General features: G+C 41.5%; 2 protein-coding genes across 2 annotated transcripts; one reads left to right on the top strand and one right to left on the bottom strand.

Annotated features, from left to right (window-relative positions):
- The first annotated feature begins 1,675 nt into the window (after window positions 1-1,675).
- Window positions 1,676-8,606, top strand: aifm4 (apoptosis inducing factor mitochondria associated 4). The gene is made up of 19 exons (XM_080460098.1): window positions 1,676-1,832; window positions 2,423-2,525; window positions 2,608-2,717; window positions 2,811-2,920; window positions 3,434-3,478; window positions 3,568-3,649; window positions 3,818-3,930; window positions 4,022-4,108; window positions 4,227-4,318; window positions 4,581-4,711; window positions 4,825-4,940; window positions 5,035-5,106; window positions 5,581-5,644; window positions 5,829-5,905; window positions 6,222-6,339; window positions 6,450-6,548; window positions 6,634-6,709; window positions 6,789-6,893; window positions 7,626-8,606. Exons 2-19 carry the CDS (start codon window positions 2,425-2,427, stop codon window positions 7,654-7,656), a joined length of 1,629 nt encoding a protein of 542 aa, XP_080316224.1. The 5' UTR covers window positions 1,676-1,832; window positions 2,423-2,424; the 3' UTR covers window positions 7,657-8,606.
- A 1,008-nt stretch (window positions 8,607-9,614) lies between these two features.
- On the bottom strand, window positions 9,615-14,063 carry LOC308107592 (arsenite methyltransferase). Its single transcript, XM_080460000.1, has 10 exons — window positions 13,866-14,063; window positions 13,481-13,614; window positions 12,576-12,726; window positions 12,165-12,301; window positions 12,001-12,070; window positions 11,308-11,389; window positions 11,078-11,209; window positions 10,800-10,942; window positions 10,500-10,622; window positions 9,615-10,387 (listed from the first exon to the last, which is right to left on the bottom strand). The coding sequence occupies exons 1-10, from the start codon at window positions 13,899-13,901 to the stop codon at window positions 10,310-10,312; spliced, it is 1,086 nt and encodes a 361-aa protein (XP_080316126.1). The 5' UTR covers window positions 13,902-14,063; the 3' UTR covers window positions 9,615-10,309.
- Between the last annotated feature and the right edge of the window lie 1,638 nt (window positions 14,064-15,701).

Here is a 15,701-nt window from a genome sequence, read left to right as displayed (position 1 = left end):
GTTTGTTTTATACTTTTTTTTTTTACTTTCTTATTCTCGAACAAAAAGGCACGGCAAAGACATATTGGAATAGCTTTCATTTTCATTCTAAGTCTTTGTTGGGTTTGTTTTGTTTGAATTCCCAAATAAAAAAGACTCAATAACTTAACATTGGAAGAAGTTCCAAAATGTGTTGTGAAATACTGTTTCACCAGGAATTGTAAATTACAAAAAGCTCTTAAAGGGCAACACTACTTCTGACCTTCCTTATTGGCTCACTTACTACTGTTGAATTATGGGAACTGTAGTTTATTTTAAGTGTAGCCAGAGAGCGTCTAAAGACAGCGTGGTACTTTGATTTATTACAACATTGATCATATATTATTGCCATTTGGGTGTTGGAGTAATCATTAGGGCTTAAGGAAAACTTTAATAGTCACATTCTGGTTTTTTTAAGAGAGACTAACCAAATGAACACAGCTCTCATTCACCATTGGTCTGCAGTTCATTCATGAATGACAGCTGTATTATCTCAGGACACAGCGACACCGTGCGGTTATAAACAACACTGCAGAGTCACAAATATAAACGTTTCAATGTCCCTGTACTGTAACGCTTTTCTCAATAGTTAAGAGCTTCCAGAAAATTATACCTGAATAAACTTTTGATTTTATGTTAGTTTTTATTTTACACACCAGAGTAATTTTCAAAATAAGTTTTATTTCTTGGATTTAAAATCGGGCTTTAAAAATTTTCAAATGACAAGAATTTCTAAAAAGGAAAAAAATAGACAAATGGGGGGAAGTGAAGCTGCTTAGAAAAGAGATAAAATGGTTAAATACATAAAATGGCCTTCCTTCTTGTGAACTTAAAACTCTTTATATCCCCCTATTTAATCCTTTTTGTGCTTGTATTAGTCACCGTTAAGCCTTGTACATATTAAAAAAAAAGTAAATGCTTATTCAATTCTTATCTTGTCTTATTTGATATTTAACTTTCTTTCTATTTTTTCTGTGTGGGGCAATGCTTAAAGAAATGTACCTCTGTGATGAATAAAGTACTTCTATTCTATTTTAAAATGTCAAAATTGTCCAAAATAAATTACAATAACAGCTGGAAATGTCATGAAATGTTTACTATTCTGAATTGTAATTTAAACTTCATTAATGCAACACAAGCTACAGCTCTAAAATTAAATAAATAAATGGACTCACTTATGTAGCGCCTTTTCACTGACAACAGCCCCAAAGAGCTTTACATAGCTCATCACATTCACCCATTCACACACACATTCACACACCATTGGAAGCTGCAGCCGTACAAGGCTCTGTCACTCCAATGGGGGCAGTTTGGGGTTCAGTGTCTTGCCCAAGGACACTTCGGCATGTAGGCAGGCAACCTGTTGTTAAACCTGTTGTTTTCTTGTAATTCTGACGTTTACACTTTGAATTATGAGCTTAAAGTCGGGTAAATAACTTCTTTTTTCTATTCTGACTTTAAATCGAGAGAAAAAACGTCAAAATGTCTCAGAATTATGACTTTGTCTCATAAATCTAAAGCTTTGCTCACCAATCCCGACCTTTTCAAATATGTATGAAATCTAAGTGATTTTATTTCAAAAAACGACTAAACTATATCTCCTTTTCCAATAGGCGTAGGAAAAACAGCCTCCTGTCGGCTTCCGTAGGCAGTGGGCGGAGTCATGTGGTCGGGGCTCGAGACTCGAGCAGACTGTTACGCGGGCGGCTCTGCTTCTGATTCCTTTAACCGGCATTGATCAACCAGAGGAGGAGCGTCCAGCTTTATTGACCCTTTTAAAAACAACAACAACAAAATCAACAACACAGCAGCAGGTGAGCTTCTCATATCTTCAACTCCATTCCTGTTACGTTCAGTTTTGCTGTGACGCCTGAGACTAAATACATTTTATTTTATGGAGCAAATTTCACTGTACATGGAACGTGTTAATTTAGTTGTTTCATAGACAATTCCGAGTTTCTGTTCAAAAGTAATGACTAATAATTGCATGATGAGAAGAATTTCGTTTAAAGATGCACAATGAACAAGAGTTGCGGTCGGAGGGGGGGGGATACAATTAATTGATTTGTCTTGGAGGCGTCTGAAGAATTCATTTATCACAATGACACAGCATTTTATTGTATATTTATATCAGCATATTTTGTGTTTGTGCAATCGTCTTTTTCATACGGTGTCATTTTAAGTCCATCTGCAAACAAGATGACATCTGCTGCAAATCGTCTACTTTCACTGGAAAACTTGGAATATTGTGCATGAATGTTTCACCAAATCCATCTATAGGATCATTATACAGTGGTGCCTGTAGGTTGACTTGTGAAAACCCGTTCGCACCGAGACAGTTGAAATCCAAGTCATACAGTAAAACAATAAGGGGTGGTTTTTGTTTTTGTGTGTTTTGTTTCAGGTATGTCTCTGAAACAGGAGACTTGTTCATATGGAGGTGAGGAGGAGGAGGAGGAGGAGGAGACAGGACTGGTGTGTGAGGAGGCTGACCTCGAAGATGGACAGTAAGTTGTTTTTTTTTATAACTATCAATCTTTATGACTAATAGCTTCATACCTTCTCTATGTTTATTTGTGTGTTTGAAAGAATGAGAGAAGTCAGCGTGGCCGAGCAGAAAGTGTTGTTAGTGCGTGTCCAGGGTCAGTACTTTGCTGTGGGAAGCAAGTGTTCCCACTACAATGCGCCTCTGGTTAAAGGTAAAACTTCCTCCCTTGAAATTTCAGATTATTTTACATTGTTTTATACACACCGTATATATATATATTTATACAGTATATATGTATTTACAGGCGCACTGGTGGGCGACAGAGTGAGATGTCCGTTCCACGGGGCTTGTTTCAGTGTTAAAACTGGAGACATCGAGGAGTATCCAGGTCTGGACTCTTTGCCCAGCTATAAGGTAAAAATACATTTTCTTGAGACTTACTGAAATATTGGCACGAGTAAAGACAATCACACACATATTAATTTTAATGACATTTTTGAAGCAAGACTTTTACAATAAGATAGTTTAAAACACACTGGACACTGTATACTTTAATAATTACAAAGCAATTCATAGCCACTGGGATGGCTTACTGGCTGCCATAAAGTTGTGGGCTCGTATGTCAACACCGACTTTGTCTGACAACCTCCCACGTAGTGATGAGCAGCTGGGCTACACACACAAAGACATACGGTGTTGACAGTCTTCCAATATATTGCACACCTTCAAATGAGTTCAACCATGTCGGCGTCCATACAGGATTGAGACATTAATGCATTTACATACTTACACACACACACACCAAGCATTTTTACATTTTTCTTTCCTCTTCTTTTGTTTCCCCAGAAGTCCTTTAAGAGGAAGTGATAACTCTACTACTTTCTATGTAACCGTGACTGATGTTTCGCCTTGTGTTTTTCTGAACAGGTCAAAGTGGTGGATGGTAAGGTTTATGTCTCCATCAACAAAAAAGTGAGCAACGTCGAGTAAAAGTCGCTTAAAATGGTCAAAAGTTTCTGCTCGTTTGACGTTTTAACATTTAAATGGTGGCCTCTCCACAGTCTCTCACGTTGACCAAGCGCGTGAAGGCGATGTGCAGGACGTCACCAGACGTCAAACGCATCGTCCTGCTGGTCGGAGGAGGTGAGGCCTGCAATGTGGCCGTGACTTTCTAAGGGTCGTTCTGCGTGAACCGACTGGCACTTTGTGGATCCGCCCCCTTTTTAAACAAAATGCTACGGTTTAGGAGAGACGGTGAAATTGGTCGTTGGGTGAAAGCCGACGCGCTGAGCATCGTGTTGATGATTGCAGGTCCTGCCGCTTTAGTTTGCGCCGAGACTCTTCGGCAAAACTGCTTCCAGGGCCGAATCGTCATCATAACCAAGGACGCTTTGCCTCCGTTCGACAAGCCCAAACTGAGTAAGGTGAGAGGATGGGACTTGCGCGTGTTCTTCTTTTTGTTTTTTTTCGCCACCTGATTGAAGTTCTGAGTGCGCTGATCTGTACCTGCTTCAGGCCTTAAACGTGGACAGCGGCAGCATCCTCCTGCGATCAGCTGATTTCTATCAACAGTACGGAATCGAAGTGTGGACTCAGAGAGAGGTAACCAATTATATACTCTGCTTTTTATGTCATCGCACCATCCTGGTCAGTCTCTGTTTTTTTTTTGTTTGTTATGTTGTATATGATAATTGTGTGTGTGTGTGTGCGTGTGTTGTAGGTGGTGTCATTAAACTCTGCTGACAAGGTGGTGAAGATGAGTGACGGCACTGAGCAGCTATATGACCAACTTCTCATCTCAACAGGCTGCAGGTGATACAAATCATCTTTTCACTCAGTTCTATATATAAAAGGAAGCTCCTGGTTGTTTTTAAAATGATCAAAAAAATGGAGCGTAATCTACATACAAAGGTCTGATTGGGCTTCGGTGGAGGCTCCTGGTTCACGAATACATGAATAGCTTCTCTGAGAATACTTTTTATTTTCCCCCCCAACAGTCCAAAAATATGCATATGGGGCTAAATTTAGTTTGAGTAAGTTATGTAATGGTATCTCTTATTGTTGTGGTTGTCAGAGCGCGGCCGCTCGGCTGTCCCGGTTCAGACCTGAGAGGGGTGAAGTTACTGCAGACTCACGAGGACGCCAAAGAGATTCACGAGTCATGCTTGGGAAAGAAAGCCGTCATCGTCGGCGCGTCCTTCATCGGTGCGTCTTCTTCTTCTTTTACCCACTGGAACGGGCGTCGTCCCTCTCTTAACACAAACGCCGGATTACCAGGTTGATATGGTGCTTTTGTATCTTTCAATCTTGTATTCCAGGTATGGAGTTGGCCTCCTACCTGTCAGACAAAGCTGCCGCTGTGGCGGTTGTCGGGAGGACCAGATTCCCATACGAGAGTTCTCTCGGGCTGGAGATCGGGAAGATGAGCATGCGGGTAAGACACCAAGACAACAGCATGGATGTCACTGAGCCGTGGGATCGATTCTCTCAGCCTGTGTCGAGACAAAAATCGCCTTTCTATTGTGAAGATGCTGGAGGAGCGGAATGTCGAGTTTTACATGAGTGACGAAGTCACCGAGCTCCGAGGCGAGGGCGGAAAGGTGAGTCTGCCTTTCTCCTGTTTGTCGATCACCTCCGGGCAGAGATCTCGATAAGAAGTTTACCAGCAGTTCCAGCGAGGCCAGCGTCAAATAGCTCGGGAAATAGCTCAGTTTCCATATTTTATTGATAAATATTGTGCAGAACACTTCTTTTTGCAATGAAATAAACAAAGAAACATAGTTCAAATTCACTGTTGATGTCTATTTTTCAGGATCAACAAAAGCTGCGTTTTGGAGACGTTTTTTTTAATATTGCGAGATATCGGTAAATATCGGTTATCGGCCATTGCAGCAATTTAAACTCTCGATACTGAGCATGTCTGAACAATAAGCAGAATTCACGTCTGTCAAACATTTAAAACATTACTTTTGAGTTTCCCGTATATTCTAATTCTGATGTGACATCTTACTGCAGAAAAACAGTCCTATGGTATCTCGTAAAGCTTTGAGTTGAATCTTTTCTTCTTTATGCAGGTTAAGGAGGTGGTGTTGAAAGGTGGAGCCACCCTGGAAGCTGATGTGGTGATTGCTGGAATAGGTATACGAAAAAAAAAAAAATTCTACCTCCTTTTTTGTCGTAATGATCAAATCTTAAACACGCTCAGATTGTCTGAATTTGCAAACATTCAGCTGCGACTCCACCAGTAAGATCTACAAGTATTTCGGGTTTTCTCTCTGAGCAGTTCTGCGAATATTAAACCGTGTTAAATGTGTTTTTAAAGGTGTAATCCCCAATTCCCACTTCCTGGCTGGGAGCAGGGTGGAAGTGGACTCAAAGAAAGCTGTGATTGTCGACAAGGTAAACATGGTTCTCGGGGGGAGCAGATCCCACATCCAAACAATTGTCCCTTTTTTGGGGGGGGGGGGGGGGGGGGGGGGGTCACACTTTTTTCTTTTTTAAATTTGAGGCCCTGATTATCACAATTAGAATTAAATTGACTGGAATCTTACCCGTTGCTATGTTCATTTTAAAATAACCAACAAAACAATCCATTTCTTCACTCATTTCATTTTCCGAGCCTCCTGTATTGCGATGAACTTTCACAAACGGTGTACTGCAGTTGTACTGCGTACTGCACGTCGTCCTCTAAAGTCGAAGCTTTATTGTCCCACAGTTCATGAGGACCAACCTCGCAGATGTTTTCAGTGCGGGCGATGTGACGTCCTTCCCTCTCACCATTCGGGACGACCAACGCGTCCACATTGGTCACTGGCAAATGTCCCAAGCTCAAGGTAAGAGGCTGAAACATAGAAACGCAGCTCTGATTCGAAGCTCTGTCCGGCCGTCTCTCCTTTCTGTCGCCATGCGCGTCACATTTTCCCACATTTGTCTTCCTCACCAGGCAGAGTCGCGGCTCTGAACATGATGAACAAGCCAACAGCAATCCAGTCGGTCCCCTTCTTCTGGACCGTGCTGCTCGGGAAGAGCATCAGATACACAGGTCGTGTGTTTTCTGTGGGAAAACGTCCCCTAACCTAACAATACTGACATATCGGTATACTAAATCGTAGTCCTCCATTTTGTAGGCTACGGTGAAGGATACACTGAAATTATATTTAAAGGCTCCGTGGAAGAAAGGAAGTTCCTGGCGTTCTACATAAAGTGAGTGTACGTAGAAAACCTCTCACTCGGCTGAGAGGTGACTCGTGACGTTGGTGGGACGTTTCTTTCTTGTTGCCAGGGATGAGGTGGTGGTAGCTGCCGCCAGCCTGATGTTCGACCCCGCTGTCGCTCGTATCGCAGAGCTGATGGCGACCGGACGCACCGTAACAAAGGCCCAGGCTCAGTGAGTCACAGCTTTACTATCCACTCCTCTACTGAATTCATGGGTCCTTTGAGTTATCACAGGCAGGTGGTTGTGAATTCAACTCGTAGAACTCCATGGATGTATTTTAATGCGTCTTGAAGCAGGATAAAAAAAAAAACATTGTCTGGAGAGAAACGCTGCTTCTTTCCACAGTTTCCTCTCCTTCCACTACCCACACTCTCCTGTATCCTCCTTTCTCACATCAATCCCTGTTTAATGTTTTGAAGCAGAAGGTACCGGAATTTCTGGACTATAAGCCGCTACTTTTTCACACACTTTGAACCCTGCTGCTTAAACAATGACGTCGCTAATTTATGGATGTTAAGGTTATGAGCTTCATGCCAGTGATGCGTTCAGGTGCATCACGTAAGTCCGAACTTTCCTTTTTTTTTTTAATTTAAAAAAAAAAAAAATTATTTGTTGGGTGCAGCATTCAGGTGCACTCATTACTCCGGAAATGACGGTACTGTAATATGTGAAAGGGGTTTCACCACTGTAATGGATCATAGTCGAGACACTCGTGGTTCAACCGGATGAAACTGTTGAATTTGGGAAATTATTGTTGGACAAACACACATACTCGGATTACCTTTATATATGTGTGAATGTTTTCTTTCTATTAAAGATTTAAATGCCAGTATAAAATCGGAGTAAGAAGCTGGACGCAAACTGTTTCTGATTACTCGCTGTTTCTCTTCCTCTTCCGTTCAGAGCTGATGACCTGAGCTGGCTCCAGATGTAACCACACGAGGGACGTGTCCTCTCGCTCTACTCGTACAGTGCCAAAGCCAAGCGGCTCTCTTTAGTGCCTCCGGCCTCCTGGAAAACCAGTCGGACCCTCTGCTCTGCTCCGAAAGAACAGTGCTGTTGCCATGGCAGCCAAAAAAGGCTTTATTGAGCTTGTTGGTGACCTCTGATCGATCTCTAAAGAGCACAATAGGCCGTGTATCTCATTCAAGCTCGAACTGCCGCTATCAGGAGCACCTTTTGTTCGGATCAGTCACAGACAGGTTGCTTTTATGAGGCAATAGAAATTAATTTACGTCATAAGGCGCAATACATATTCTGATTAGTTGTTTTTTTTGTAGTTGCTGCAACCTTAGAAACACATTTTATACTCTTTAATCCAGTTAAATGTTGTAAAGATCAAGATCTTCTGGTAGTTTGTGGCCACTGATTATTTTTTTTTGTTTGTTTTTTTAATCTTTAACGCTACTTGTTTCTCACAGAGTTAATGAGAAGAATTCTGCTTTATTTGCTCACATATAACAGGTACTTGACATTCTGTCCTGCCTAAAACTGGTAAATAGTCAGACACTCCATATTTGGATGTAAAATTTCAGGAAGTATTTGGTTTTGTAAAAGCTTTTGAAATTAAGCTTTACTCGTTGGCAGAAACTGGGACCGTTATTGTTGTTTCATTGTGTTTGTGCTCTGTACGTTGGCAGTGACGATGGGTGTCTATTGTTGTATGCTCATGCTTGTCTCTCATATCAAATAAGGTTGAAGGGGGACACATTAAAGATGATGCCAACTTGTTTTTTTACATGCCTGAAATCATTATAAAACACAGGATTCCATCAGGGTGGGCAGATTTTTGTTAATTCTAAAAAAAAGAAAAGAAAAAGTGCTGCTGCTTTTGTGAAATGTAATGAATTCTCAGGTATTAAATGTGTGTTTGGATATTTCAACATTTCTGTCTCCAGTCTCAAGTGTCAACATACATCACTGGGTCATACTATAAAAGTGTGTTGTAAACCATGAAGTAGTGACATAAAGACATTTGATAGGAGGACACACCCCAAACATAAAATGTCCTCTAAGACGGGTGTCAAACATCAGGCCCGTGGACCAAAACCAGCCTGCAGGAGGCTCCAATCTGTCCACGGCCAAACTATTAAGCAAAATACAATATATTTTTAAAGAAAACTGATTTATTTTTTTAACATTTTGCTGAGATATCTGTGATGCTGCGATGAAAGATGGCAGACTAGAATTAGCCTGAATGCCGTCTTGTTAATGAGGTTTTTTGGGGGATTTTTCACTGTATTTTACACAAGAATGTAAACATTATCTGAAATAATTGTTTGGTTTTATGAAAATATAGACATTTCCATCACGTACACTCTGCACCACTACAGAGAAAAACTCTTAACGTTTACATTTAATGGTTATTATGGCAATATTTTACTGGTTTGGGCCACTCGAGATGAGATTTGTGGCGCCTGAACTAAAATATGTTTGACACCCCTGATCTAAACTCTAAAGAAGATCCATAATGGAATAGTGTGGCACTTTTATTTTTGAATGCATTCCTACTTTGCGGCGTTTTGTTGCTTGCCCTCTCCAGAATCTCTGTAGCTTCATCTGCATCACTCTTATCCGCCGAGTCGGCTGTCGGTGAACTTTCCATCTCCAGTTGAGACTTTTATTGTGTGATTGTTACGTTTCGCTTTTAAATTGAGCTTACCAATGATTTAAAAGAAAAAGAAAAAAAAAAAAGCTCTTGTAAACATTACACTGTTGTTTCCGCTGCTCCCTTTTGATAGGAGCTGAAACAGCAAGTCATCGCCGCTTGCACTGCAGCCTTAGATAGTGTTTGTACTGCAGTTACCCCGGAGCCCGGCTCCCTCACACACAAGGTCAAGACTTAAACCCAGGAGAGACCGACTGATCAGGAACGATAACAAGCAGAAATATTCCTGTGAAATCTTATTTATTTATTTCACCAATTATCCATCAGACACAAGACAGACCTTAGTTTACTCATACGCGCTTTGAATTTATTTAAGTTGAATGGAGCTTTTATCTTCACAGCTCAGGTATTAAATTGTGAATTATTTCACCTCATGTGATTGTGTTGCAGAAAGTTTTTTTTATTGAAAGTCTGTAAAGTTTAGTGACACATGTGCCATCATTTCACTGTGGACATATGTCAGACATCTAAGAGATTGTTTGACAACATTGCATTCATTTATTTAAACAAAGAAAAAAAAGTGTAAATTAAATCAGTAAATAAGTATGAAAAGGTTAGTGCAGTGAATAAAGTGGACAGACGCAGCTCTGGGCTACATGTGACCACGGTCCCTCCTCTCGTCTCCAAAGACAAGTAGATTCAAAAGTGACTTGAATAAGTGGGTTATTTCAACAACTGAATTTTAAGTGTTAACAATTGTAAGTACTCACATTTATGAAATAATCCTTTAAGATAAACATGCTGATCTATTAACCTTAACATAAAGATTATTTTCACTTCATGCGGAGCCACGATCGTTTGATATCTTTATTTTCCCCCCAGTGCCACATCACACCTCGGCCGTCTGTTGTCAGGACGATTCCTCCGTCTCTGATCCAAAGTCTTCAAGCCCGCTTCCCGCCGGTTCAGCTGCCCTTTTTTATTTGCAGGTTTTGGAGCATTGTTTCACAGATGATCCCGCTTTGTCAGCCAGCAGGAATGGACTCAGGTGGCAGTACTGAGAAAACAAGAGGCACGAAGAGCGGACATGAAGAAATGTGTACTGTTGTTTTTGTTGTGTTTTCGTCGCATACATACGTACATAATTACACGTACATAATTACACGTACCTGTGGCGTCGACTTGGACTGACACTCGGGCGAATCCAACATCTGTATCATAAAATCGGAGGAGAAACGGGAAGTCTGCAGGATGGCGGCCATTTCTCCGTCGACTTCGACAGCCACATCTTTCTGCGTGAGGTAAAAGCAAAGCGCTAAAGCTGGACGTCTTGTGAAAGTGCAAACTGCAACAGGAGCAGAATGTTTTAACGGAAACAAAACACTCCCGGGTTAATAAATGATCCCAGTGGAGTTGATAGAATAAATCAACAAAGGCCTAATTGGCTTCATCTGAAGTGGCTTTGATACCTTGAAAGACTGAGTGGAATCAAAGTTCAGCTGATCCGGGAAATCCTCCACCGTTCCTTTGTAGGTCACAGTTGCCTTTGATTTGGCGGCGCCTTCGGGCAGCTTGAACATCCTGTAGGTGCCCGACGCATAACTGATGTCACCTGTAAAAAAAACAAAAAACGAGACTCCTCAATCAGCGGCGTGAGATGGATGCGTGTCGAAATAACCGACAAAAAAAAGATTGACTTTTCGATGATATCGTCATTGTTTTAAATGTGCGGTCTGTAGCGGGCCACCTGCTTTTGATATGAGCTCGCCGTTGTGGACCACCATGCGGCTCGCCGAAACCAGGCGCGGGGTGCTGAAGCCGACGCTGTGGGCCAGAGAGATGAGATCCTGCCAAAACAGAGAGCCTCCCATCCCCTCACCTGCGGCAAAAAAAACACAAAAGGATCGTCGCCACGACGTGTCAGCGGGGCAGCTTCTCTGATCCACAATCCAAACATCAGTGGGAGAGAAACTTTACCCCAGAGGACTGGATCCTGCTTCATGTGATCGGGGATGACTTTGCTGGCGTACAAGTCGCTGTAGTAAAGTTCGCCTCCCTCCTGTGTTTGGGAACGAGAGGAACCATGAACGCTGTGCTACGGGACAAGTTCACGTCAGTTTGCCCGTATTTTGTAGAAATTCTTCGGCAGAGTTTGTAAATAATGTTGTCATTTCTCTGTGAAACGAACAGAACGTTTTCATAAGAGACCAACTTTCCTGAGACTTGTCGGCTGAGCTGACGGTTGCAGGTAACGTTAGTTAAAGCGGTTGACGGTTACTTTTTCATAAAACTACCGTTTCCTGGAAGAAGCGTGTCTGCTTAATCCAGAAATCTCCCTTTAACAAACATATAGGACGTCTGACTATAAACAGAATAACGATTAGGCTATATCTAGAATTTTGCATTGATAGTAATAAACATTACTGTTAATATTTGCACATTTGTTGTTTATCTTGTTCTAATTAGTGAATACATTTTTGTTTTTTTTCGCTCCATAAAGTGCAAATTGGTTGATCGATCACCCTCAACTTCTGACTGCAACACTGTAAAACAGCACAAGTGAAGAGTGTTACGTTTTTCCAAGAACTCGGAAAGTAATCCAAATACTACTAGTGACTCATTAATAACTAGTTTTGTATTGGTTTGCACAGCGTCGATCTTCCCACTGACCTTCAGGACGTTGTAGGCTTGCTGCAGCACTTGCTTTTTATCCGCACACAGACAGATCACACAGTTGGACCTGAAGTAATAATAAGACAGAAAATTTGTCTTTTTATACAAATCAAAATAGTTTTTTTTCTTTTAAATAAACAGGGGGTTTCATTCAAACTCACACCACAACATCGATGGAGTTGCCTGGTATGCCGGCTTCGCTCAGTTTCTCCATGTATCCCTGGACAAAGGTGACGTTGGGCTTGTCATAGCCAAACTTCTTCTGATGATACTCGACGTACTGACGAGCCACTGCGATCTGCAGGGATACACGTTGGCACATGAAATGGCTCAAAAAAAAAAAAAAAAAAAGCAAAGCAAAGAGTAATACAACATTTTTTGTGTCAACAAGCTAAAACATTTCCTTTTAATTCTGTTTCTGATGAAAGTGAAATGGATTTAATAAATACAGAAACCCTGGAAGATCACTGAAGTGCTGTAACAAAGTATTTACATGTAATTCCTACCTAACTCTGTTTAAATCAGTGAAAAACTAAACCAAACTGTGTGGACAAGTTGATGTGTGCAATCACCAGCTCTTCGGTCATATCGATCCCGGTGACGTGTCCGTTCGGTCCTACAAGTTTACTGAAGGTGTAGCAGTCCCGGCCCGAGCCGCTGCCGAGGTCCAGGAGGTTGCATCCCTCCAGCTTCGCAGGGAATGGAAGACCACAGCCAAAGAATCTGCAGGATGGGGGGGGGGGTAACAGATTAGATGTTATCAGATACTATGTGCTGTTCTTCTAACACGTTATGCACAAATGTGCAACTTGCGGGTGAGAGAGGGTCAGGAAATGTGAGCAATATCGTTTCACCGTTGTTTTAACCTGGAATCGTTTTGGGTTGGAGCTTTTAATAAACCATGTGGTGACGTGTAACTTCAGCCACAGGTTATACGAGGACAAAGAGATGGAGACCGAGTGTTGTGAACTATTATAGGCATAAAAAGAAAAACAGAAGGTGATGATAATAAAATTAAATCTAAGAAAAGAATGTATGAAGACTTTTCTCTAAGGTTTATATAAAAAAGCGTGAGGGATTCAAGTTTTATAGTTCATGTTTGTGAACGCGAGGCTGCAGACAGCATGAATCAAAAAATTTCAATAAATAATTATTCTGAAAAATGTTAATCTTTCTTACCAGATTTCAGCTTTTTGTTGTTGCTCAGATTAAACTTAATTTATCACGTTTCAAAAGAGATTGCATTTTATATAGAGGCAAAGCAATCTCTTCATATATTTGTTTAATCAGAAATTCCATTACATATTTCAACGTTGACAAAGGTTTTCAAAAAGCATCTGACACGACCGCTGTCCAGACTGGAACTCAAACCAGAAATTTCCCACTGCCACGTTGAGGCTGTTCACCACTATACCACTGAGCAATCAAGATCTCTGTTAATAAAGTGACTAGAAGAGTGATTGGAGGTTTCCTGTACCTTTTAGTTACCTCAGGGTGAACCAGGCTCAGAGCCTCAGTGACACTTCTGCTGGTGGCTCTCTTTGCCAGACTGCAGGAGGAGGCATTGGTCTGCAGATCACAGGTGGACTCCAGCATGTTGCCATAGTATTTCTGCAGATGTGACACATTAACATGGTTCAAATGTGTTTACATGTTCTTTTGCACTCCACCAGCCACACACCACTGCGCATCGTTACAACGCAGCTTAACAGTGACTAAGTTTGCATTGATACAAAGTACCTATTTGACTTACTGCAAGAAAACAACTCAAATCAAACGCTTTAAAAACGAGACTCTCGTGCATAATACTGATCGAACAAAGTCTTTAACTTAGTCTATTAAGTCCAAACAAGGGTCAGTACCTTCACATTGTCCCGCACATCTTCACTCGTCTCCATTCTGCAGCGAAACGTGAATCAAAGTGTAAACTACAGTGTGCCCAGGAACGAAACTCTCAGACGATTTTTATTTTGTCTGAATGTGGGTCAGAGGCAAAGGAAAGTCTGCAGTTCTTCCCCGTTTCAGCTGCAACTTCCACTACTTCAGAATAAAAGTGGAGCAACGTTTCCTATTACATTGCTCATGCTTCTATTCCCCCTCTCGACTTGTGTAAATAAGATCAACAACGCAAATACATTTGAGGGTGAATATTCATAGATGAATATATGTCTTGTGGCAATGTGTGTGTGTGTGTGCTATTGGTAGTGGTAATACATAGACATATACAGGTACTTCTCAAAAAATTAGCATATTATGATAAAGTTCATTATTTTCCATAATGTAATGATAAAAATTAGACTTTCATATATTTTAGATTCATTACACAAAACTGAAGTAGTTCAAGCCTTTTATTGATTTAATATAGATGATTTTGGCAAAAAAGTAAAGAAAAACCAAAAATCCCCATCTCAAAAAATTAGCATATTTCATCTGACCAATAAAAGAAAAGTGTTTTTAATACAAAAAAAAGTCAACCTTCAAATAATTATGTTCAGTTATGCATTCAATACTTGGTCAGGAATCCTTTTGCAGAAATGACTGCTTCAATGCGGCGTGGCATGGAGTCAATCAGCCGGTGGCACTGCTCAGGTGTTCTGGAGGCCCAGGATGCTTTGATAGCGGCCTTAAGCTCATCCACAGTGTTGGTCTGGTGTCTCTCAACTTCCTCTTCACAATATCCCACATATTCTCAATGGGGTTCAGGTCAGGAGAGTTGGCGGGCCAATCGAGCACAGTAATACCATGGTCAGTAAACCATTTGCCAGTGGTTTTGGCACTGTGAGCAGGTGCCAGGTCATGCTGAAAAAGGAAATCTTCATCTCCATAAAGCTTTTCAGCAGATGGAAGCATGAAGTGCTAAAAAATCTCCTGATAGCTCGCTGCATTGACCCTGCCCTTGATAAAACAAAGTGGACCAACACCAGCAGCTGACATGGCACCCCAGACCATCACTGACTGTGGGTACTTGACACTGGACTTCAGGCATTTTGGCATGTCCTTCTCCCCAGTCTTCCTCCAGACTCTGGAACCTTTATTTCCGAATGACATGCAAAATTTGCTTTCATCCGAAAAAAGTACTTTGGACCACTGAGCAACAGTCCAGTGCTGCTTCTCTGTAGCCCAGGTCAGGCGCTTCTGCCGCTGTTTCTTGTTCAAAAGTGGCTTGACCTGGGGAATGCGGCACCTGTAGCCCATTTCCTGCACACGCCTGTGCACGGTGGCTCTGGATGTTTCCACTCCAGACTCAGTCCACTGCTTCCGCAGGTCCCCCAAGGTCTGGAATCGGTCCTTCTCCACAATCTTCCTCAGGGTCCGGTCACCTCTACTGGTTGTGCAGCGTTTTCTGCCACACTTTTCTCTTCCCACAGACTTCCTACTGAGGTGCCTTGATACAGCACTCTGGGAACAGCCTATTCGCTCAGAAATGTCTTTTTGTGTCTTACCCTCTTGCTTGAGGGTGTCAATGATGGCCTTCTGGACAGCAGTCAGGTCGGCAGTCTTACCCATGATTGCGGTTTTGAGTAATGAAACAGCTGGGAAGTTTTAAAAGCCTCAGGAATCTTTTGCAGGTGTTTAGAGTTAATTCTTTGATTCAAGGGTGGGTGTGGTGCTCCAGATGATTAGGTTAATATCTCATTTAGAGTACCTTTTCATGATATGCTAATTTTTTGAGATGGGGATTTTTGGTTTTTCTTTAC

Source organism: Lipophrys pholis, assembly GCF_963383615.2.
Source record: "Lipophrys pholis genome assembly, chromosome: 3".
Taxonomy (NCBI): Eukaryota; Metazoa; Chordata; class Actinopteri; order Blenniiformes; family Blenniidae; genus Lipophrys; species Lipophrys pholis.
The sequence above is the reverse complement of the archived record's forward strand: the minus strand, read 5'-3'. Positions and strand labels throughout refer to the sequence as shown.